The 25,869-nt window shown below is 43.8% G+C and overlaps 1 protein-coding gene and 1 long non-coding RNA gene across 8 annotated transcripts in view; one reads left to right on the top strand and one right to left on the bottom strand.

The window, feature by feature from the left end:
• AFF2 (ALF transcription elongation factor 2) overlaps window positions 1–7,000 on the top strand; it is a 363,897-nt gene extending 356,897 nt beyond the window's left edge. For all 7 annotated transcript variants that reach the window (XM_068697361.1, XM_068697362.1, XM_068697359.1 and 4 more), the window contains exons 20-21: window positions 1,801–2,015; window positions 5,548–7,000. In XM_068697361.1, coding sequence (XP_068553462.1) covers window positions 1,801–2,015; window positions 5,548–5,669 — 337 coding nt within the window. In that variant the 3' untranslated portion in view covers window positions 5,670–7,000. The remainder of the gene's footprint in view (window positions 1–1,800; window positions 2,016–5,547) is intronic.
• A 1,714-nt stretch (window positions 7,001–8,714) lies between these two features.
• Window positions 8,715–25,869, bottom strand: part of LOC137863847 (uncharacterized) — a 52,063-nt gene continuing 34,908 nt past the window's right edge. Inside the window, exons 13-14 of the long non-coding RNA XR_011101186.1 lie at window positions 24,420–24,619; window positions 8,715–11,104 (exon numbers count right to left, since the gene is read on the bottom strand). This is a non-coding gene — a long non-coding RNA (uncharacterized lncRNA). The remainder of the gene's footprint in view (window positions 11,105–24,419; window positions 24,620–25,869) is intronic.

Raw genomic sequence — 25,869 nt, 5'->3', positions numbered from 1 at the left:
CTGGCTCAGGATCTCACGCCATCCAAAATCTCAGCTTGGCTCGCTGGAATTTTTGTCCACTTTTGTTTGAAAGGATTGTGAACCTCTACGAAGTTGGCCCGAGTTCCAGGCTGGCAATGAAACAAGTTTTCCCTGGTTTCATTACAGAAATGTTTCCCACCTCTAGCGACAGAAAGCACAAAATAGAGAGATTTAATAGACTCACCACAGTAATAATGGCCGTGCACAACGGGGTAAATCCAATGAACAATGTGCTTTATTTGGCAGAAGTGCGTCAGCTTGTTGTAAGTGCCTCTAACAAAATACTCCTGGTCCCCTCAGATACTTATGATTTTTAACTGCTCCCAGACCTAATCGAGTAGAGTTCAGCTCTTCTGTGCATTAAAGACGCTGCGGCGTGTCAAGTAACCAGGATGCTTTGAGACTTAAAAATAAAGCGTTTGTGCCGTAGGACATGCTTAAGCTATAACACATAAGCTGTGTAAAAAGCTACTGGCTGCTGAATTAACTTGTTCTCTAGCTCTGGAGAAAGGACGTATCACATCTTGGCGAGTCTGTTGTTGAGCATAGGGAATAGCAGGGCACTGCTGGAAAACCTGCAGTAAAAGCTGTCGCCATAAATGCCTTTTAGCCCAGTGCTGTGCCATGATGGCAGAGTTTGTCCTACAGCACCTGCAGGGTGACAGCACAGCAGGTCTGTGCCTATGCTTCACGTTTAGGACCACCGAGAGCAGTTCATAAAGCCAAGAGGAGCCTTTCCATCCCATTATGGGCTTTGGATCAGGCCCATAACAACTCTGAGAGAGCTTTATGCTGTCGCACAGCGTGAGGCATTGGTGGCCACTGCTCTAGGGGAGTCCTGGTGGCTTTGCTTCATGCAGAGCACAGGGAGCATCTTGGCCCCACATTTCAAGTGTGCTCCACAGCAAAGCGAGTGCATTTGTTTAGGTAAGTGCTTCCAAAGGGGGGCAAGAGAAGAGATTTTTGGAACCCTTCATCTTGTTCTCTGAAACCAGTTTTCAAAGAGAACATCTGTATGTGAGCGCTCAGCGCCGCACAGCTCCAAACACGAGCTTGCCGTGCTGACCTCCACGCTGCCTGCAGCCAGCAGGTGATTCCTAATTGCTGGTGGTGGAATTAAAGGAAAATCTATATTAGAACATTAGTGCTGCACTAAGTAGGTAACTTAAAACACTGCTCTGTATAAAGCTGTGTGGATGAACTGTAGGCAATTAGAAACAAATCTCCATAGCCAGTCTTAAAGAATCCTATGGAGATATTCATAATCCTGCAGTACCCTCAGCTCCTAATACTGCTCTGCAGGGTGCTTTTAAGACTTGCACTTTACTTATTGTGGTGACTGTATTTGGAGCAAACTGTCATTGTGGTTTCCACAAAATGCTTTGATAATAAGCCAATATTGTACATTGAGTGTTTTCTAACTGCCATAGCAGCTTCTGGCAGCAGGTAGAAAAATCGTTACAGCTATGAGATACTTCTTTCTCTGAAAGATTGCTCTATTTTTTTGATAGATGTGTTTTTTGGTTTTGTGTTTTTTTGTTGTTTTTTTTTTTTTTGTTGTTGTTGTTTTTAAATAACAGGTTCATTTGTAGAGAGAATTAAATCACTTTTTATTTTCCATCAGTCCCAGTTTATAAGCTCTTCCCTCTCGTATAACCAGGAGATACTACTGTGCATTCTCCCCTCGCTGGGGTGTGGAGTTGAGTTTTCAAGTCCATTTAGGATGGCATCAAAGCGGTTACATGCAAGGGGGTCTCACTCCGCCTTTGTCTCTCGCAGGAGCACAGAAACGCCGTCGCCCATGTCCCTAAGCCCGTCCCCCGTCAGCTCTGCTGGAAGCAGCGCGGGCACCGCTGGCTCCTCCTCGGCAGGGACCATCACCATCCCTCAGCGCATCCACCACATGGCTGCCAGCCACGTCAACATCACCAACAACGTCCTGCGGAGCTACGAGCACTGGGACATGGCTGACAAGCTGACGAAGGAGAATAAAGGTGCCCCACATGGCTTCTTCCTTGTTCCCCCTGGCTCATCTGCTTTGGCTTTTTTTCCGTTCTCGTAGGCGTTACTGAGGGTTGGGCCCAGCACCGCCACATCTAAGAGCACAACTGCGACAGCTTGAGCAAACAGACCAAATCTGCTTGCTGGTCACTGCAGCCAAGGCGTATCTTGTCTTGTCAAGCACAGAGGGGGGATGTGTAACATGCTGAACGTGGGGTTATCAGAGCAGCTGGCAAATAATTTAGTGAGCATGAGCCCCAAGTGATGAGAGCTTTTGAGTCTGCACATTCGTTCACAGTTTCAACTCCTCATAGAGAACCAAGGTTATTTTCAGACTGCTCTGTCAACCAGTTTAAGACTATTCAAATGCTAGTTAGGATGAAAAGCAAACATTAGATGTTATGTTTATGCAGGGAGTCTGGTTAGGACATGTCCACTGAAAACCACAGCCTTGGCTCTCCTGTGGTTGGATTGCAAATATGCTTCCTTATTCCTAAAATCAAAATATAAGTCTTTACCCCAGTCGTTTCAAAGGAGTTCTGCCAAGCAGTTTGTGCATGGGTTGTATCGAGTGTAGTGGAGCTGCAGAGATGTAACTAAAGGACAAATATGGCCTATTTTTGGCCATCTGTGAACTGCCCCATGATAATGTAATTATTCAGATTCCAGCGTTGGGCTTACACAAATCGTTGACAAAGCTTTCTTTGACACTGGAGGTACAGAGCCTAACCGGGAAATATTCTCATTGTGAATTGGCTCATTCTCTTAAATTATACTGAGATCTCAGATGGCTGACTTTTCCTGACAAACGTGCTCGCTGCATGCAGTTTGATCTTACTCCCATTAATGTCAGTGGCAAATTTCCACTGATTTAGAGAAACCAAGCGTGAGATTTATAGGGTTTTATGTCTGAATGGTGGGTCATAATGATCTATCCCTGGATGAGGAACAATAATAGAAGTTCTGTCCAGTCCTCCCCACTGCTTCTTGCCTTTGTTCGCATTGGTTAATTTAGTAGCGTTTTGGATTTTTTCCATAGTTGCATCCATTTTCACAAAGTGTGAAAGTGATTCCCTGTCAAATGTACTGCAGAATATTACAGTGGGAATGCAGAAGGATGCTCTGATAGGAGAAAGATGGTGATAATCTTGTAATTAGCCCTGTGTGTTGTGGAGTTGTTAAATGTTCTGCTTGGTATTGAATCAAAATAGCTCAGGCATTCAGCCAGCAGACAGAAAATGTACCCAGCCACTGCTGTTATCAGTCCTAGAGCTGGATGAGAAAAAACCTGCTGACTCTTTCTGCCTCTTTCCCCCTGTGCACTTCTTTGTTCTCCTTTTGATTTACAATCAGATAAGCCTAATTCTGCAAAGCCATATAGGAGTAATCTTTATTCAGATGAGCAGTCCCCTTGACTTTAGTGGGACTGGCTGCATAAATAAGAGTTTCTCACACGAGCAAGATATCTAGGGTTGTGCCCTGTTCCTTCATATCTTGTTTCACAAACTGCAGCCTTGTTACAATGAATGGAAAGCTCATGTTACTTCAAATTTCATTTAAGTGTTATAATCCATTGGAGAGAGATCAGGGTTTCATACATGCTATAGTGCGTCTGCCTTTACGTTTTGTCTGAAAAGATACCTCATTTCTAATTAAATACCAGATTTAAAGTTGCATACTTAAACACAATTAAACTGCAATTCAAAAATGCATGGTGTAAGAAAAATGCATGTATAAGAATTGCTGTGATAGCCTTCATTATATCACATGATGGATTTCATTTAGAGAAGGTTATATTTAAGACATTAGTACATGAGAAATGTTAGAGTTTCATGAAACCTACCTGTAATGACATTTAGCAGTTTTTGCCTGCATCTCTCACATCATTCAAAACACCAGTATCTTGCTGGCTGGGACAGGACTCGCCTTTATCTCATGGCTACCTCTAAAGGTCTCCTGATTTCTATTTTAGGGGTTTGGGCAGTCAGTTCATCATAAAAAAATAAAAATAAAAAAATCCCTGGGAATAAAAGTGGTCCCATCTTCTATTCCCTCCTCTCCCCCCCCCTCCCCCAAATAAAATAAAATAAAAAGGAAGAACAAGAAGAAAAAGGAAAGTATTTAAGTGAAAACCAAATTTTCTATCAAAAAAACAGATCTAGTCACATTCTTTTTTTGTGGTCAACTCTCATTGTTTCTGTTGTCTTCTGAATCACAGGGGGTGTCTTGCCCAAGGACGTGTCCCTGATGAGCTAACAGAGGTTGGGAGAAAAATGTGGCCCCATCATTGTAACGTCTAAAAGCCTTTACCTCTGGGTCTCACTGCTGTCATAGATGTTTCTTAGGTCATGCCTATGCAGATACAGGAGCTCTCTTCCACATTATAGGAGCTGTGAAGCCTCCCCTTGTGCACGGCTGTCAGCTTAGGTTTTGTGCTCCTCTAAGTGTGCCTGCATGCTCCCAGTTTGGACTTGACTCCTGTCCAGCTGGCTCTGAGCAGGAGACAGAAGCCTTTCTTGTCAGACTGACAAAAGATGTGCCATTAAAATAAAAAAGCATACCAAGAGGGAGAGCAGCAGAACTGTGACCCGCCAGACTGATCTGGTTTGAAAAGGACGGCGCGTACATCCTGCCACGTACCTCTGGGTGGATTTCCCTGTGTCAGTAAGGCTCTGAATGTGAGGGAGAAGAGATGGAGTTTGTCACAAAACCTGTATCTGTAAGGCAGGCTAAACGGCAGACTTCCCAAAGCCAACCCATCTGCTGGTTCATGGTGGATCACCTAGAGTGTTGTTCACCATTTATAATGTCAAGCTCTCAGCTGACTTTACAGAATGAGATATATTTTTTAAGCTTCCAAAGATAACAGCGCTTTTTCTCTACAGGAGAAAACTATCGGCTCTTCATCACTCGAGAGCTTTTTTGAGAAGTGTTTTCAGATTGGTAAACTGAAATTAGGCTTTAAAGTGAATTTTCAGTGTTTAAAGTATTTATTATTTATTTGAGCCCAGGATGAGATCACTAGAATGCAAGCAGGACAGCATGTTATTCATCCCCTAAATTTATTGATTTCGCACTGGAGGAGGGGAATGAAAGACAGAGGAAGGAAGATGAAAAGTAACTGCTATCTGCAGCATCTGAACGCAGTGGTGATGCCCCTAAGCTTTCATTATATGCTTGCCTCCAGCCAAATCACTTTGTGCTGTGATACTGCTGTAGCTCCCACTCTGACCAGGGTCAGGCTGTCAATACTTGGATTGAAGACCTCAAAGCAGCGCTCGCTTGTTGAAGAAAGTATTGATAATATTTTTGTACCTGGCACCTGCTCTGCAGACCCGCAGCCTACACGGTGTCAGCTGGCCACGTGCCGCACGCTGGGTGTTCAATAGGGTGAGAAAGCGAGGTCTCAGCCACCGGTGGTTCGGATTGTTGGTTGTTATTTGCTACTGCTTGTGAAATCTTGGCAATACGTGTATTTCTGTACTGCTGCCCGACGCAATAACTTCTGTTTCCTGTGTATTGCAGAATTCTTTGTAGACCTGGACTCAGTGATGGGACCCTTAACGCAACACAGCAGTATGACCAATCTGGTTCGTTACGTTCGCCAAGGACTCCACTGGCTCCGCATTGAGGCTCATTTGTTGTAGTGACTGCTGCCCTGCTCATAACATCCCCATTCTTCTACCTCTACCAGCGCACAGACGATCACTGGTGGAACTCCACTCATTTCTGGAAGTTTATTCATGTAACTTCATTTTTATTGCCTTTTTTAATATCCTATCTATTGGAAGTAGAAGTCACCATAAATGGAACTTATGACTCAAGAGCAGTATGTGTTGTACCATCTAATCATTTTCGACAATTTTCTATGCCTTGTGTCTCCTGGATCCTGCCATCCTTATGTGCTTTATGGAACGGTACATTCCCTGCAGTATTGTTTTAAGTCCATGCTGCCTTCAAGTGAAAACAAAAAAGCACTTTGAGAAGATATGGATTCCTGAGAAATAGTACAAACAGTCTTAAATATTTGAGGGTATATATGATAAGCCCCTTCTGAAATAAATTAGTAGAAGTTATAGCTATTCACTCACAATCATCTTCTGAACCTGAACCAAGCTTTTCGCCACTTAATTCTGGCATCATTACCTTACACAGTATGTTGCTAAGATTTCATACTTCCTATAGGCTTAATCTCTAAAAGAGAACATTGAATATCTTACAGCTACATAATGTAAGATCACCAAAGGTGTTAAGAGGTAAAAGGTTGAAGGAATGCCTCATTAAAGAAAGATGACACACTATGCAATGAGGTTTTGATATTCCATTCTACCTGTTTATTGTTGGCTTAATAATTTCAGTAGGCAGCACAATTTATTGCAGTTTTTAGGCAATTTCAAAATATTAGCTTTCATAGTCTCATCTACCATTCCTATACTAAATCTGTGATTTTTCTTTCAGTTTTGCTGTTTAATCTCAAACAAATACTCATCCAAGATTTTTCTTCATAGAACAATCTCTTCTTGCATAGTGACTCAGTGAAAGCAGATTTTAACAGGAATGCTACACTCTAAGCATTGATGTTGTATGTAAAAATCCATTAATAAGTGTATGCAGATTCTTCATGAAATTCTCTAGAAGTTTAACTAACCAGCTACTGTTGAAACGTTATAATTCCGTGTGGCATCAATTTACACCTGTTTTGTTCATTTCGGAGCATTAGAAACAAATAGTATTACCTTGCTATCATGAAAACAATGACAAATTAAATAAAATCAACAGATTTATCCAAAAGCAATATAACATTTGTTTAATAATGGCCAGGAATACTTCAGTCAAATTACCTATTTTCTAAGCTCTGCATCTATTTACCCATGCTGTCATGTTTTGGACCATTCCTCTAATGTGTGAATAATAATGAGACAATTCAGATAGAATTTCAAAGCAATTGTGAATAAATTACACCATTTCACATTTGCTCTTTCCTCTTCTTTTTTTTTTCCTTGTTATAAACTGCACTGCTCTTCTGGTGCCACTGCAAGAAGCGCTGGTGCATGAAACAAAACAAAATGAATTTATATCAATAATTCACAAGACTTTAAATGGTCTCATCTCATTCTTGATGTAATGCCTGCATACCTTACTGAACTGTAAATTCCACTTCTATAAACAGAAAATGCTCATAGCAATGTAAATATTATTCTGTCTCATCTCATTGAAATAATACAATGTGTGTATTAAATGCCATCCAGATATTAGTTAATTGCAATTACCTTCTGCTATATAATCCTGTATATCCTTTAATCTGGTGAGTTATTGGATTCTACTCACTGGGTTGTGACCAGATAAATAGGACAAATTTGCATTTAAAAGGTTCAGACTGTTATGATTTTTAGAGCAGGCCTTGGATATTTGCAATAAGAGCAGTTTAAGGACTCTGCCCAGTGCATATTTAAGACCAACATTACTGTAGCTGATGTATATTATTTCCCTGTAAGTTACCTTTTCTTAAAAATCAATAATTGCTGATATTTTGTTCTAGAAGACTGTATTGTAACTGTAGTCAAGGTGTGTCATAAGAGGAATCATACAGTTTAGGGTTGTCTGCAAAAGCCATTTGCAGAACATGCACATCCTGTACTATCTGCACATTCCTGTTGCTGAAGTGGTTGATACCCCCTTATCTCTTCTTGGAGGGTTGTGGTGACATGGCTGAAACGTGAATCCGGCAGCGTTTGTCATGCTCATTCTGGTCCCGGTAGCTAATAAATAAGACCACAAGAACAATTAAGAAATGTAGAAGGGTGTTTTGTTTTGTTTTTTAAAAAACAAAATGTTTGAAAACCAAAACAAAACACTTCCAGAATTACTTTTGACCAGAGCGAGTACTTGAGACGTAGTGCTGGGGTGATTTTGTCACAACCCAGAGTTTTCCATTCCCTTTGCAAGATCTTGCTGATGAGATTCGGTAACTATTCAGTCTAATTAAGTGTGCTGTCATCACTGTTTCCTTTAATGTAGACTGAAACCCTAGATTGCCATGAATTTATGAAAAATAGATATGGCTTGAAACGCGATCTGCAGTCACAAGACTGTTCAAAGAATGAGTTGCAGTCACTCAGTGAAGACAGCATCTTATCTTTACGCCTGTTGCTTGCCGTAAACAGACTCTTATCTCCAAATTTACCTCGTATTCACAATCTTTTGCTTAAACAGCTTAAGGAATTATCCCACCTGATTTTGCATCCTGTGACTTAGTTTGAAATGTATGCTGAGTCAATGGCGTGATTACAGTAAGTCCAGCAGTCAGGCCTAGATCCCAAGCCAACTTACTGTTTAGCAATCTTGTTTCAAAAGCAGCTTAGAAACAAATTAAATATGGAGAGTGAATTACCTTCTTATCCCTGGGGATGATGCTTCTTTTGGGTTAGTTATTAAGGATTATTGCACTTTTACAGGCACTGCATTCATCTCATTTCAAATGCTAACATGTCATCTTTGTGGAATCATTTTACCCTTTAAAATATTATTTCCAGCAGAGTTAATCAAACGAGATTGTTTGTTTGTTTCGATCCACGGGGAAGCAGCATGTGTTTGCTTGGGCATTTGCTGTCTGCTCTTAACACTGCCCACTTCAGGCATTCAAAGTCATGAACCAAGCACCAAAAATTACAAGATTGGCTCCAAATCATGGCTTCTTTTTTTTTTTTTAATAATTTTTTTTGGTTCCTTCATTGCCTTACAGATAATGAGCTTTGAAGCTGATTTCAAGACATGTTTTCAGGCATTTTTCAAGCATGCTGAGGGCCAGAAATGACATATTTGGTTTTAATAGTGAGAGGCTGAGACTCTGATGTAATCTCTCGGTCTGCAGCTGGGCTTTAAGAAGGACACCAAGCTTCATAAAACATTGCCAGAGCTGACAAGGCTGTCATTTGTGTCCCATGCTTCAGGAGGTTTGGAGCAATATCCATAGCTCAGCAGTGAAGGGAGCATGCAAGCAGAGGGCTACACACAAGCATTTGGGAGCTCTATCAGTACAAGATGTGAGGGCAGCAAAGTCCTAAGTGCTGGAGTGAGGCATTTACATAGCACTTAACCTCCATGTCAAGAGCTGTAGCAGGTCTTAAGTGAAGTATTTGACAACGTGCAGGCAGCATGTCCTGCGTTGACTGCAGTGACTATGTGTAGCCATGAGATGCACGTTGAGAAACCTTTGTCCATGAGAGCAGGGCTCAAAGGGAAAGCCTGAGATGTTGCATCCCATATGGGCTGTGTTCCTGTTGTTCACTGGTTGCAGCTGTGCTCCATTGGCTCCTTTGGAAGGGCAAAGCACACTTCCCATTCTAGCAAACTAACAATGTTAACAGCTCACGCTGAGTTTGGATAGCTAGGTTTGGCCTAATATTTGTGCTATTTTATTTTATTTTATTGCCATTCTGGTTTAGCTTACAGCTTTTTTGATGATATTGTTGGTGGTAACCTTCCCAGCTTGCTTCTTATAGCTTCACTTCAATTTTTCTTATATGGTCTTCAGACCTTTAATTATTTAAATAGCTTCCATTAATATACTGTGTCATGATGACCTCCTTTGAAAGATAGGGCAGGTCTGTTGATTTCAGTGGTGTGCATTTTTTTGAAGAATAAAGGTCAAGATCTTGTTCCTCCTAAAGAAACAAAATCTGAGAAGATTGAATCTGGACCTTATTTTCTATGCATTTTGAATTCCACAGATTTTATGATGTTCTTCCATTATAATAGTTTAGACCCTCTGACAAGTTTTTAGGTACTTTGGAAGAAATATTTTCATTGCATTTTTATCAGTATTTAATGCTGTCTAAATCCAATGACTAATTTTGGGAGTGCAGTTTAAAATACTGAAAGAAATGGAGCCAGTAAATGATTCTGATTTCGGTATTACTAGGCTTCTTTGCTTTCAGTTCAGGAGAAACTCCACTACACACAGTATTGAGGCACACTCACATGTGTTTGCCCACATATGTGTGGATTTGGATGTGGATTTGCAACAAAAGTATGTGATCATTACTTCATAGCACAGGAGAAATGATGCAGTAGCCTTAAAGAGGAAATGCTCTTACCAGTGTTGAGTGGTGGTAGGATTATTAATGTGTTCCTCTGTGGTTTGTGTGTAGTCCTATTTGCATCTTTTGTCTCCTTGCAAGCAATGAAGGCATGACAGAAAGTAGCAACAGTTCCCTGAAGTCAGTGTCACTTCTGACTGTGCTGTCAGCGTATCATTTTTCACAAGGTTAACTCATCTGCAATAGACCAGCGACTTGAACTTTTAAGAAAGGAAAAATATTTCACAGGTCACCAAAGAAAATTAATTTGTCATTTTGAGCCAAGTGTGGAAATGCTGTACATGTGGGCAGACCCAGGGACCAAGGTGTCCGTGCAAAGGGCCTCTGCCTCCCGCAGCACCTCCCTGACCCCAGCAGAGAGCAGTGGGTGTGAGGCAGAGGGGAAGCAGGTGAGAAACCAGTCCCCTGTCCTTATGGCATCTTCCAGCTTTACGTACTGTTTTATTGGTGCAACACAAACCAGTCTTGTTAATGTTGGGAGGGCTCAATTTGTCTATTTCTAATACTTCTGTACTTCCGTGACATAGCCAGACCATGGGGCACTGCAATGCATACAGGCATTCTGTATTGTCTAATGATATAGACATATAGAGAGAGAGAAATATGTATATGTACTTATATATATATTTCACTAGATGCAGTGACATATTTTAGAGATATCACTTGATATTTTGTAGCCTATATGTATAGGCTAAAAGCTCAGTTATGCTCTTTTTTACTATTGAAACTTCCTTGCTCCTGAACACAAAGTGTTTCTGCCTGACTTACAGAGTAGCCGCCCTCTCTACAGTGTTGTGTTCCCGCCTGCCTCTTGGTAGCTTTACTTTAGCTGTTCTGTTTCCGAGATATTTCGTCTATTTCCGTTGTCTTTCACGATCAGTGATTCTGATCATCTTACACCAGCTTGAACCCATGGTGGTAGCTGTTGAAGTCAGAAGAGACTGAGTTCAGGTCTCGCGTACAGCCGGCGGGATCCCATGGCTCTGCAGATAGAAGTGAGAGCAAATTCAGATGCAGATGAGTTACTGCATAAAGCTGGTGTCAGATGAGAATCAAACTTGGCCGTGTCAGTAGGTGCTTCAACGGAAACACTATAAAGATAAGCTTTGCTCAGAGTCACAGGGTAGGTATCAACATCTCAGGCAGCTCCTTGACACTGTAATCATTTTAGGTAATAGTGAAGGTGTGAAGAGTGGTTTAAAGAAACTGGGGCAGGTTTTTGTGGGCTGGCACTAAGAGTTTAACCTGTGTGTGCTCAGGTGAAAAGGGGATTCATTACTGTTGATGTGTCCTGCAAAGTAACACTTATGCCACGGTATCATACAGAGTCTGAATATGGCACTGCCCCATCCAATTCCTTACTCTGCCTCAGGGTGCCACCACATGTCACAGAGAGCTAATGCTTGTCACTGCCCTGAAGTCACCAGAGAGTTAAACCGTTTTTCCCATACAACTTCACCAAGGACGAAGGCCAGGACCCCGCAGTCAGCTCAAGCAGTGATGTGCATGCTCAGTGTTTGGAGAGAGGCTGCAGAAGAGCCCTTGCCTACTGCAGGCTGTGGGGCAGTGCGGCTGCTCAGGGTGTTGGACAACAGGTCTGCGCAGAGGGATCCCCACCAGCCCTGCCCGCAGCACTGGTGAGCAGGAGGCACAGCAGGGGACCACCGCTGTGCCCAGGAGGACCGAGAGAGCCCAGCTCCACCGCCTGGGTACCACAGAGCTGTGGCTCTGCCTTGCTTTTAGGTTTGGTCTTCTGTGGCTGCAGACAGGACTTGGATTTGAATGCTCACTTTCACCTGCTCTGTGTGCAGAAACGTCAAGCAAGTCAACAGAAGCGATGCATGCAGCAGCATCAGAAAAACGAAGGCACCATGTGCTGAATTGCAATCGCAGTTGTAGTGTCCGCAGGACCACTTGTGCTTACAGGACTCTGTCTGAGTCCTGCTGATGCCAGTGGTCTAAGCCATGTGAGCAGATGATGCAGCTGTTTGAGACTTGTTTTCTTCTCTGATTTTCACCGAGTTCCCCTCTATGCAAGCTCTGTGCTGGATATGAGTTTACTCACAGTTGTGTGAGTATCACCCTGTTGTAATTCCATTGAAATCAATCAAGTAGAGATAGCCCTAATTTCTACTCAGTTATTTACTTCTCTGGGTTAGAAGGGAAGACAGATTGCAAAGGGAAAGTCATTGTTTTAAAGGATAACAGTAACTAAAAGGGACCAAACTTGGAGCTAAGGAAATGTAAAAGAACTTGGCTCAGTTTGTGGAATTCATTGGACCAAATTCGGCTGTTATATAGCAATTATACAAGTCTTATTGAGCTTGCCGAGCCCTGTTAATCGAAGGAGAAGCTGGCTAATAAAAGTGGCAAAGCATTATCAGAGTTAAGCTTATTGGGCCAGAACATCAATTGCATTAACCCAATTAGTTCAATGGAATTACACCCAGTTTTGTTCTGGCTGAGCTCTCACCCCACTGAAATTAAAGTTCTCCTGACTAGTGCTGGAATAACCGCCAGCGGAGTTGCTCTTCGCCCAGACCATATGTTGGCTCAGCCCTTGCTCAGGGAAACCACCACTGACTTCAGTGACAAGTAATGTGGAGTTACGAACCCGAAGAAGCTTTGACCCGCTGGCAAGAGGCATTTACCCTTGAATTTATGAACAAACTGTATAGTGGAGAACAACAGACATACTTTATTTATGGCAGAGGCAGAGTACAAGTTCCTCAACTGGTGTAAACTGGTGTAGGAGTACTGGCTTCGGTGGAGTTAATCCAATATGAGGAATCCACACGCTGAGGAGCAAACCCTTTAACCCCAGACTAATTTCTGCCAATATGTCTCTATGCAGATAAACTCCCAAAGCTTTTATCATCATGCCTTTTTTTACTGATCATGCCAATGAAATGATTAATGTACCATAATCCTTGCCTGCAAGGAAATATTGTACTTTGCAAAGCTATGCAGTATGGAGCACATCATAAAACTGCTTTAGACCACACAGTCTGGAAAAGCATTGTCAGAAACGAGACTAACGGGTAGCTTTTTATCTGATGTCGATTACACTTTCACTCTGCACTTCCACTGCTGAGGTTTTTACATATGGAGTGAATGATAGTTGGATGTTTCTGATGACTGTGGGCCAAAGCTTCAGCTGATGTGCCTCTAAGTAGCTCCATAGATGTCAGTGCTGATTTACACCAGCTGAAAAACTAGTCCTCTTCCTTTTCATACTGTGCTATATTCTCTAATGCAGCTTTATAAATACATACTGAAGCCGAGTGTATATTGAACTGTTCTGATTGAGCACCAGATAATCCTTGCTAAAAGAATTGGAGGGTAATTTCTGCCTGCCATCTAAGTTTGCCTATGTTTTGTTTTTAACTAAAAGGCATGTTGCAATTTCATTACCTCTGAGTTTAAATATTTACTGGCATCAGCATTAGCTTGCGTAGAAAAATAGCAAATAAATTCAAATGTGTCATAAATGCTCTCAGTCTAGAGATGAAATCTGTTACTTTAGTTCAAAGACATTGCAGCAGGTTAAAGTGTCTTTTCTAAGCCAAATGGGTTTTGTACATTTAAAAGTCTTGGCAAATATTTATCCACGTCCAATTCTACCATTCTTCCCTTGAGCATCTTAATCAACCAGTTGCTCCACTGAAATCCACAGGAGTAACTGTGTAAATTAGTGCTCAGCCCCCAGATTGCAGAATCGGGCTCTGAATACATCAGGTGGATGCAATCAGGAGTTTAATTTTAGCCATACATATCAGCTGAGGACACTTAAAATTATGTAGATTTTATCCAAGCTGACAGTCCGTGTAATTCCATAAACTATAGTATTATTTATTCCTGTCTGTATATTTGACATCTCTGGATTGCATATCTTCTACTGAATCTAAAATGCTGTTTCTTTAAAACCCACATTCAGAGGCCTAGGGCAAATCACAAAGTGTGAAAACGAGTCAAAAGAGCCGGTTATTTTTTTTGCTTTGGCTTTGAGCTCTCCTTTGGTTTGTGTTTGATCTTTGGCTGTAGCACTCCCAGTATTTTTAAATGGCCCAATTCTATTTGTTTCCTGTCTTCTGAAAAAAAAAAAAAAAAAAAGAAAAAAAAAAAAGAAAAAAAAGAAAAAAGAAAAAAAATTTAAAAAAGGCAAACTACGAGTAAGATTCAGGAAAAGTAACCCTGGCTAACTCAGTGGATGTTTGCTCTTTCTAGTTGTTTTTTTTTTTTTTTTAACCAAGCCATCTTGGGAGCAGTGTAGTAAGCGCGTCTACTTGCCTACCATTATCAGCTATCGTGGCAAATGCTATTTTTTTCCTTTATTTTATTTTTTCTTTTGTGTGTGTATGTGCGCATGTATAACTAACCAAAATATCAGGAAAATTTATATATGCTTTCATCTGGTTCCTGGAAACAGAGCAACATGATGACCTTATGGTCTTCCAGCAAAAGTCAGATTTAATTTCTGCATTGCAGTGCAACTTAATTAGCTATTGGAATTAGATTACAGTTTACTAGATGGCCCTTTACCTTACATTCTTACTTTTTATTTACTATTGAAGTAGCCTTCTTTTTTTTCTCATGTGTGCAAATACCATATCAATAATCATCGCGATTCCACAAGGTGTCTTTGTTCTGAACAAGCATGTTATTCTTGTAAAGTTTTAAGCATAAGTTAAGATGTTTTGTACAGACCAAGGTAACTGTTAAAATGTCAAGCAATTACTGAAATGTTGTATAGTTACAAAAGTTTGATTTCTTTTGCTTTATATGTATTAAATTGTATCTTGCCTGTTTTGCTTTGTATTTCCAACGTGTTGCACAATTATGCATTTTGTTTACATTTGTTCCTTCTTCAGAAAAAAAAAAAAAAAGGAAATAACAGTAATACTTTATGTACAAACATTTTAAATGTACTTTTGTTGTTTTTAAACACAATGTCTCTGTACAAATAATATTGGTTGAACTGGTACATTTGTGTCTCTCATAGAGGGATTAATTATACTGCCAGTGCATTGAATTATTTAAAAAAAAAAAAAAAGTAAAATAAAATTTTTATGAAAATGTAACCCATTTTATTGCTATAAATTATTCTGTCTTCTGCTATTTTCTCATTCCCCTCCCAGGGTACAATAAGTATGGTACAGTCAGTACTGTTTGTGGGAGAGTTGTTATAGGTTTTAATTTTTAATTGATGTGTTTGTGTCATTATGGAGACTTGAAATGACTCGATGTTAGAAAATAGCACGATAGTGCTGACACGAGATGAGAGGTAACAGGATCAATAGTGTTTCCCCTGTCCCTAAAAGGCCTCAGCTGGAAGACTGCAGGCTAAATCCCATCTGTCCCAAACCCAACTTAAAGAGAAAAGGAGATGGGCTTCATAGGCAGGACTTTTGGGTTGCTTGCTGACAAGCAGCCCCAGGCTCCAGCATGACCGAAGTGGTGTGAGCAGCGTGCTGAGCCCCTGCGCAAGGGTGCGCCTCTCCCCAGAGGCTTGCCGGGATGACAAAACTAGAAACACCAGCTTTTGTAGCATCCTTTCAGAAATAGCTCTAAGAGCCAGTGCCAAGAATACCAGCTCAAAAGGGATGTAAAAAGCTCTTGAGAGCTCTTGCAGAGTACATGAGGCCAAGACGTCTGAATTGGGGCACTGCCTCGGCCTGGATGCCGCCTCACTCCTCAGCAGTGTCAGGAGGGTGTTCACGAACCCAGAGCATAGACGACATTGTGGAAGGATGCCTTGAGACTCGAGCACACCAGTGGGTGTTAGTCTGGATTTCAGGCTATTTACTGTAAGGCCCTGCTTAAAACAGACCCGGTCACGGGGATCCTCTGGCTGCTCTGCACCGTTCAGAGCACATGAAGCAGCTTAAAGCTGCCCAGGCTGACTGGGCCGTGGCTTTGCTGCTGCTCTGTGTGAGTAGCTACCTGTAAGGTACATGCTAGAGAACCAGTACATCTCTTAGCTACAGGTCATTTCAGAAGAAAAGCTGGAATGGGGTATTTGGAGCCAACTTTTTACTGCATGTGCCAATAACCACATTCAGGGAGCCAGCAAACATCCCCTCAGTGCCTCAGTGAGAGCCATCTTTGGGGTCAGAGGGAGGTGGGGGGCACAGGTCGGATGCTGCATGCTCCGTTCATTCCCCGAGCCCTCAGCATCCTCTGGGTGTGCCCAAAAGCCAGCTTGAAGCGTGACTTTGGGTAGGCAGCACATCATTCCCTGTGTGGGGGACCTTGTAATCTGCTGCGAAGTGTTCTGTGAGCCCAGCTATGAATGATGAATGGCTCCAAAGAAACCTGTGCTGTGCTGCTTTATTAGAGCTCCTGCACAACTCAGGAAAAAATAAATAAATAAATAAATAATAAATAAATAAGACATTTATTCATTACCACTACCTGGGAGCCCCACAGCAGCAAAGGCCGCGGGCCTGCTGGCTGGAGGGAGAAGAAATGTCTCCTCAGAGCATGGCGGTGACAGGGGCAGGAGACGATTGTGTGTCTGGATGCTCACAATGTCACAGCGACCTCGGGCGAGGTACAAGTGGGCCTTTTCCTGCAGCCCATGAGATATCTTCCGTCCTCCCTGGGCTGTGTGGGGCTGAGGCAGAGGAGTAGGATGCTGGTAAGAGCCTTGCAAGTCTCAGGACAGGCAGAAGCACTACAATTTCTCAGCCAGCTCAGATGATTTAACTGCATGGCTCCCTCAGGGATGAATCTGGCCCTGACAAGAAGCTGTTTGAGAGAGACCACGGGATGTTTCCTTGCCAGCAGGAACGGCGCAGAGGTTATGAAGACTTATTTATATCCGAAAAGTCTGGCTGGAGCTTCCCGTGGCCTGGAGAGCTCAGGAGCAGGAAGCGCAGCCCAAATCCTGTCACTGAAAGGCCGAGACCCTCTTCAGCCCCTCCTATACAGTCCAAAAGGGAAGCAATGCACTGTCAGCTCCACGTGATGGAGAGGCATTTCACTTACCAGCTGCATTTCAAAGTGAGCTTAGATAGCCTTTTATCCCTTTGATTAAAAAAGGCACATGTGCATGGGGATTTTCAGTGTTTTTTCCCCCCATGCTGTGTCCACGCAGTAGGAAGGCCCCTATTATAGCTAATGTAAATGTGTTCAGCACACAAACCACATGTGAAGCTAATGTTAAACAGAAGTTTGTGGTCATACGAGTTATGGAAAAGTCCCTATTGGTATTTTTTCCACCATGCATGCAGACTGTCCTGCGAATGAGACACCCTCCTCACTTCTGGGACCCTGTGCACCTGTGAGCACGTGAAGAAAGCAAAATGGATGCCGCTGTGGGCCGGGCCTCAGGAGCCAGGCCATGGAAGGAGACACCACCTGGCAGCACTGGCCCGCCTTCGGCTGCCTGAAAACCTGGGTGCTGGTCTCTGTGGGATCACATCAAGATTTGCCAGAGAGCTGGCATTTTGAAAGGAAAATTTGAAAGGAAAACTAAAATCACCACCACTCCCTACCACTACCATTTGCGCCCCACTTCTCAGCCAGCTCCAGGCAGCCGGGGCTCAGCCGCGGGCCTTTTGGCTGGGGGTTTCTGCGAGGAGTGTGTGCGGTGGGTTGTGAGGCCGCCTCATACAAAGTGCTCCAACGTCTGCTCCAAAAGATTGGCTTTGCTTCCTGGGCACCCCTGTGCTGATTCTGCCACCCATTTCGGCATCCCAGTGCCACACATTCGCTTCCCACTTCTCCTCCTGCTGTGGGAAGAGCACAGCCCCACCAGGCCACGGCTGCAGGGTGATGCCCACTGCCACAAGCACTGCTGAAAACACCACGAGCCCCAAGCACCCTGCAGTGCTTGGGGCTCGTCCTTGGGCTGCACTGGGAGCCTTGCTGAGCCCCCCAGCCCAGGAATCACAGCCTCGCAGAGGCGTAGCAGACGGCAAATTCTGCAGCATTTTTTTTTCTCCTTTTTTATTTTTTTTTCTTTTATTTTTTGCTGGCAACTCTACATTCGCTGCCTATCAAGCAGGAACTAAATAAAAAGGCTGTTATTGTGCTTCAAGCCATCAATTTAAGAGCAATCACCTATGTGTTCGGGATGTGCTGGCAGGGAATTATCTGCAATGAGAAGCTGCTTGCCAATCAGCGTTGCAGAAGCCCATTGGCGTTACCTGCACCTAGCAGCGACCGCGACTCCTTCAGTTGTGTGGCAGGCAGCTCACCAATGCCCTCTGCGGTCTGGGAGCTGAAGAGTCAAGAGGGGGCTCCTCCAGGTGGGTGCATGCCCAGTCTGGCGCTGACAGAGCCCTGAGCCTGTGTTGTCCTGCGTGGCTGCACTGCCAGGCATCAGGTTTGCCTTTTGGGAACAAAAAAAAAAAAATGCTGAAAAATTATCACTGGAGTGAGAGGCATCAGAGGAGCAATGTGTCTGGGAAGCTCTGCCGTTGGCTTTGAGGAGCCGTAGGGTAACATGAAGGGAACACTTCCATGTGAACTGTTCCACAGCCAAGATGACACAATGCCTCCAAGATAACATGATGTCTCCTGCTTGACCTGAGCCGTGTCCGCAGACCTCTCCCGGCCCCAGGCAGTGAAGTGTCTCTCCCCACAGCTGCTGTGACTGAAGGTCACTCGGGTGTCCAGCGGCTGCATACAGACATTTTGGCAGAGGGCTCTTTCCTGCAGTGCTCAGCTAAATACCTCCTTGGCTCCTCAGAGCTGGTGCTGGTTCAAGGACAGCTGCACATTCTCCAGGCTGCCCCGCAGTGAAGAGCCTCGCAGAACATCTCGGTTTTGCTTCAGGCAGGAGATGCCTCCCCTGCTGCCCAGCTCAGCAGGCTGCCCCTATGTTGGAAGCGGTGTCCTTGTCACTGGTGGCATCTGGGACATGCAGATCCCCACAGCCGGGGCTGACGCAGGGCTGGGTTATCTCAGCTGCCCTGCTGGAGGGTTGGGCCTGTTCAGCCCATGGAGATCCATCCACTTGAAGCAGGACTCACCAGGCAAAGTGTGGTGACCTGCTGGTACGCGGGAGGTTGAGCTAGCATACCACTATGGCTTCAGAAAATCTATCCATTTATTAGTAGGGTCACCTGCAGTCACTTCAGTGCCTCCTGGACAGAGTCTGAGCCTATTGCTAAGTTCACACTGACTTAACGTGTCCAGCATCAAGGTAGGTAAGTGAAATCAGATTCAGGCCTACAGATTTGCTACACCAGCCTGGAAAACAAAGCAGCTGCACCAGCGATGCAGGCATAACAATGATTTCTCTGTCAAACCTGGCATCTCCCGCAGTGAGCACTGGGCTCTGTAGGCCCACGGAAATGTCACCTCCATGTCTCAGGGAGGCATTTCAATCTCTATCATCTCTGAATCAATCAATGAAAATAACACATCTATTTTAATAACAAAGCGCCAGAACTCCCATTGCCCAATATTAGGACTTCCTGTGTGCTGCCAGCCTGTGATCGAGGCCCCAACTCACTAATACCACCTCTGCCAAGCTACCAGCCCCCCCCGAAGTTGCTGCTAGCCAGTGGTTCCAGAGGGTAATAATTTATTGCCCTGACGAGCTCGACTCTTCTCTCCTATCTATCTGTATCTCCGTGCTACGTTGTTTATGTTAGCATAATCATTTCTCATGGAGAACGTCAATAAATGCTGGAGACAAAAGCAACACCACCACCAACAAAAAGCCCAACTGCTAAATAATTCCTAGAATGAGTTGTCAGAAACCTTTTATTTACTGATTCCGCGCATTTCATTTATTCCTGGCAGCAGGCCAACCTTTCTGACAGTTAAGATTTATTGATTTAATTGCCTAGGGTAACCATGCAATAAAATCATCTCAAAGATAAATTTTCATGGCACTGTGCAGCATTGAAGTAATTTTTCAAGTGCTATGGCTATATTTCTGCAGGTTACAGGTGCAAAATTTGCTTAAAGCAGAAATGCCTCATTACTGTAACCCCAGTGCATCAGTGTGGTCCCTTCTGTAAAACTCCTTTCTTTCCCTTTTTTCCCCCTCTCCTTTATTTCTCTCTATCTCTGGATCTTTCAATCCCCCCACCTTTTTTATTTTTTATTTTAAGGGGGGGACGGTGCAGGTCTCTCAGAAAAGAAGTGATATTTTCTTAATTGGTTCATATATTCAATGCCCAGGAGAAGTGAAGCTTCAGTTTAATTAGTAGTGGGCTTAGAGGTTATTTACAATGTTATACTGAAGCATTTGTCTCCAGCTGTGTGATGCTTTTTAACATAGAGGCCTCACATGGTAGATGATTGCCATTTGTGGCATTATAGTTTATTGAATCTTTAGATCTTTTTATTTACACTGTTAAAGGGCTCATTATAGTTCAGAACAAGGAGTAAATGAAAATCTCTGATTAATTCCCTGGTTAATGGCAACATTTCTGAAGTCAGAGATAATATAAACTTTTAACAATGTGAAACATTTTCTTATCTCTTATGATTTGTTTTGGGGTGGGGGATGCCGCTTGGTTTGAGCACGATATTTATCGGCCTATAGCTCTGGCAGCCCTGGCAGCTTTCTTTGCCAGACCCGAGCATTTAATTCCACTTTCCTGCCCCTCTGCGGACGTCTGGCCCCAGCCAGCTTCGAGGCTGCTACTGGCCCCCAGCTGCAGCCACCTTGGAGCATGCGAGCCATGCCGGAGAGGAGACCCATGGCCTGGGCACCAGCAGATCTGCTGGAAAACAACGCGGGCAGCTTGCTCTGCTGAGATCTCTTGTGATGTTGAGCCGGGCTCCGTGACGGTGCTCCCCAGCTGAACCACAGGACGCAGGGAGGGGGGATATGCTGAAAGTGGAGAGCCAGGTGGAATGGGGAGTCCGTGGTCTTCTGAAAAACCCAGCGTGAACACCTTAGTGCTCCTAACGACCACTTGGGTCTGTTAATTTGGGTTCACTCCAAGTCAAGCAGCGTGTGAGATGTGTAGATGTGTTTGTACCTCTTAGGGAAAATGTGCTCCCTGTTTTCAAAATCACACAGTCTGAGATGGGCAGGTTAGGGTGCCTGTTATCGCTGCCAACCAAAATGGATCAGAAGAAGGGTTTTGCAAAAGAAGCTCATTTTAATTCAAATTTTTACTAATAAAATGTGAAATTGGCTTGACGGTTCACTTTCTTCTGGTGGAAAAGAGAGCTCAGGCTTGCAGCTCTGCTCTACTGACAGATTGTTGTCTCACACTGCAAACACTGACTTTAAAGCCTCAGACCTTTACACTTGCAATTTAACCTCTTCGACCTCTACCCTTTTGACTTCAGCCTTTCATTAGGTGAAATACTGAAGCAGGTTGGATACATTAAAAGGAGTATTAGTGAGAAGAGAGGCAGTTGAATCAATAATGTCAGTAAAGGTAGACCTATTTATAGAGAAACAATGTCAGCATATGATAAACCTGTGAGTAAATTGGCTGAAAGCCCAGAGCTTTGTACTGGTTTGGAGAGCTGGAAGGGATCTGAGTAGCAACAAGCACGGTCAGTAATCCTAGGGCTCAGAAATGTCAGCCTTGCCCTCTGGGGAACTGAAAAAACAAAAAAGTGTCCTGGGCATAAAGGGAGGAAAGGAGAGAGGAAGGATGGAAGGACGGAAGGAAGGACGGAAGGACAGAAGGAAGGACAGAAGGACGGAAGGAGGGACAGAAAATAGCCATATTTTCAAGTATTGCCAGAGGGAAATGCCAAGCTCTGTTAAGGCTGGGTGGCAATAGTGAAAGCTAAGGTCCCTGTTTGCACTCTCTAAAAGGGGGCTGAGCAGGCTGTGAGCCATGCAGCCTTGCAACCAAGCATAAGCCTGAAGGCACCTAAAATCAATTGCCACCTCCAAATTCAAGGCAAAAACCTGTCCAGGTATTCACAAAAAATGTCTCAAATGTACTGACTAAAGTCATGAGTCTCTCCACTGATCACCAAGAGAAGAAACTTGGCAACTTTAGAGTCTGCTTTACCCTAACAAATCTAATCTTTGGATTTGGCTATCTTTAAGATACGAGAACACTCTAAGAAAATCAAATAGCATCTTAAGCCTGTGCTCGTAACTAACATTAACAGTGGTAGATGTAACATCTATTTCTTTTCATCAACTCTATAGAAAGCCAAGGGTTGTCTTCACTAGGGGAAAGTTGATGTTGTTGTAGACATCAGTCAGAGGACACTGGGGCCTGCCATGAAGAGTCATGTTCTCAGCATAATCCTGGCAATTATAGTTAGCTGGAAAATTTTTAATAATTTGCATTTCTCTTTCACATGAACATTTCTGCAACCTTTCTAGTTTCAAAGCAAACTGCTTTTTCTCCACAGTTGTCAAAATTCCTCTTCTCCACACCTTAAGGACCAAAATTCCAAGTTTAGGGCAATTCCTTTGTGTCCTTCCCAGAGCATGCCGACAACTTCACTTGATGATCTTAGCCCGAGTTACAAAGTGTCCTTTGTTTTCTTGATGTTGTCTTAGGTTCTGAGATGGCTGCAGAGGAGTAGGACGCACCAGATGATGTGGGTGGCTACGTTTCTGCTTAACTAACTCTTCCGCTAATTTTTTGTCTTCGCAATTCACTGCTGTTGTGGGCAGGCTGACAAGCCAGGAATGTAAGATTATATGAAACCCTATAGCCTCGTGTTTGCGTGGGAAGTTCAGAGGAGCCTTCAAACAGATAAATACCCGCTCAGAAATGCAGCCGGTAAGATCAAGCCTCTGTCCTGAGTCATGGAAAAGACGTGTAGAGCCAGATGTGTACCACACAGATGCGTGGGCATTGTAGCACGGCCACACTGCATGTTCCCGACACACAAATACAGGGGCAGAGAGCCCCAGGGGCAGGCCTGCACCAGAGTACATAAATCTTCTGAGTCCTGCCAAAAATCTACAGAATTGGGACCTACCATGGAATCTCAGTCATCATCTGAAGTGGTCAGGTACATCGGTGGCAGCATAATAAGTCCTGGGGGCAGAGAGCCTTGAGAGTGGTGGTGTCTGAGAGCCACATCCTAAACCATGCTGGGAATGGTGATTCTGTCGTGGCAGACCCAGTGTTAGCCCAGTCCTGACCACAGAGCACGTGTGCTAAATGTCCCAAACAGAAGGCACGTAAGAAGGGAAAGGGCTATCAGCTGTGTTAAGGCTCCCTGCCAATGCATCTGTGCTCCCAAACATGGAGTAAATACCTTTACATGCTTGGTTTTGAAGAATCAGAACTACGAGCCGTCTCAAAACCCCTCCACTTTATTAACATTGAGAATGTGTCCTTTGATATAAACTCTCCTAGAAATGATTCAGATGAATTAGCACAGGAAAATCTTGCTGAGTTGGAAAGCGCTGAATGGGAAGCGGTGCAGTCAGTGAATAATGAAAGTAAACCATCACTCTGAAGCATGACTAATGGTGACACGGCCTGTCTAGGAGAACAAATAACCAAAAGACATACTACTTGGCCCCAAAACTGGGCTGAACATTTTTTGAAATCACTTCACTGCTGTACGAAGACTATTAACAAAACAGGAAACCCTGCTGACTTGTGGACTACAAGTCCAAAGGGGAGATAGATGATTCACTTTGTAAAAGAGCAGGACTTATTACTCTTAGAGGCAATATTAATAGATCCATCCAAAATTGCCCGTGGAACAGATCTATCGACAGTGCCAAAAATCTTTAGCTGAAAAATGTGCAGAGAAACTTGAATCTGCAATGTAGAGCGCTGCAGTGAAGTGATTACATTTTGTGGCACCTAAAATGCTTTTATCAAAAGATGACTTGACAAGACATGGAGATAGCTAAATGCTCACGACTGAACGTCAATCAAAAACTTACCCATAGTGTTCACGGTGCAGGCTGAGCCTCAGATCAGCAAAGGGAAAAATACTAAACTAAGGCTTACGGAGAGTATGTGTGAAATAGATCGGAGACGTTTTGAATCTAAGTACATTCGTGCTGCTTCGTGAATGCATCGGGTGTGGCTTCACTGCCTGCATGGGAAATGAATTTGCCCCACAGTGTCTCACTGAGGAGCTCAGGGGTACACAAGTGGCAGGGACATGGTGTGGCCCCAGGACAGGACTGGAGAAGTTTTCAGCTCAGTGCTGGTGGCCCAGCAGCTGATGGCTGCCAGCTGTAACACGCAGTGAAACAGCCACCACCAAGAACATGTCTTTTCTTTCCAACAGGCAAGCACAGCTGAGCTGCAATTTGCCTTTAGCACAGTGACCCACCATATGCACGCTCCCACACCGAGTGCTCACCACCAGCAGGAAGGCCGCCCCTGCCCACAACTTTTATCACAGCCCAAGAGCCCCGTAACTCACCATTCAGCATCACAGCACATCTTCTTCATCACAGCACCTCGTCTTCTCTGGGGTGGCCAGGAAAAGGACAGCCCACATTTCCAGAGGTCCCCCAGGACCTAGTGATGCTTGTTTAAACGACCAGCTCTCCGTAGGCAGGCCTGGCTCCTGGCTGCATCAGTGGTCACTGACAGCACATGTGTCCTGCCCCAGAGGGGGACCTGCAGCAGAAAGCAAAATTCAGTCATTGCAAACACTTTAAGTTATTAATTTTGCTATGGAAACAAAGTAGTGGAGAAATTATGTGCCAAAGAGTCCGTGGCAGCACAGAGCTCAGGTCCAGGAAGACCCCACCGCTGGTTGCAGAGAGGAGGAGCACAAACTTCCCTTTCTGTGGCCCAGCTAAAATAAGGGACATCACCTGAGAAAAGGACAGGGTCGAATTATTGCACTGTTAAAAACAGGAGTGAAAGGAAGGTAAACAAAGCTTCATGCTTGATCTGCCATTTCCTTGCAACTGTCTAATTGCTTTCTATGCCCAAAGGCTTTGCAAAAGAAGAAGCAGAATGAAAGAGAATTGCCCTAAAGAAGTCAAATATACCTATTAAGAGGAAGAAAGCAAATTTTGCTATAGGGTATATGTATATGTATCAGTTAAACCTTTTAATGGGTAGACCTCCTTTGTGCTCCCAACACAGCACTGGCTACATTACACAACTCTATTTACTCCTTTAGTTAACTTGAACGAGCAGTTACTGCAGCAATTATTACGTTTTATGATGTACATAAAGTTTCTGATACAGTTAAGAGATAGGGTCAGTGTTCAAGCTTAGCTCAGCATTCAGCAAGCTTTCCTTCCTGGATGTTTTGATTACTTAGGAAAGCCTTAACCTCTACAACATAACGAAGGGCTGGAAAGTTGTAGGGTAATTTGTAGGAGAAGGGTGTGTATGAGGATATATGCACTATTATAAAGCTCAATAAATAATCACTTGAAATCTCTGGCATTTAGGACTCTCCAGAGAGGAGCTTTCCCAGCCAGCTCCTGATCCCTCGTGCCCTGAGTAATTCCAGATTAAATACATGGACTTTGTGGAAGTGTACCTGACATCAGAAACCCACCGTGTATTTCCAAAATTCACATTAATTGGCTCCAGACAGTGGCAAGGGGGTCGTACGTGGCTACAACTGTAGGGCTTCGGCTCCCGCGTCCCCAGCGTGGCTCAGAGGGAAAATGGTGAGAGCACAAATGGCCAGAGCTGGGGGAGTGATGGGAGATGTCTTCTGCTTGCATTTTATGGAGAGAGCCCATAAAATTCAAAATCCAGCTGTGCACAATGGTGCAGCCTGCCTATTAAGAGGGCGGCATTTTCTCATGCCTATGATTGATATGGGTTTAGGCACATCTGTGTACTCGCTTAACCCCCTTCTCTCCACCCGCTCCAGCTCAAGCCACTGTGTAGACATGAAA

Source organism: Anas acuta, chromosome 13 (genome assembly GCF_963932015.1).
Source record: "Anas acuta chromosome 13, bAnaAcu1.1, whole genome shotgun sequence".
NCBI lineage: Eukaryota > Metazoa > Chordata > Aves > Anseriformes > Anatidae > Anas > Anas acuta.
Note: the sequence above shows the minus strand (reverse complement) of the source record. Positions and strands in the feature narration are given on the sequence as shown.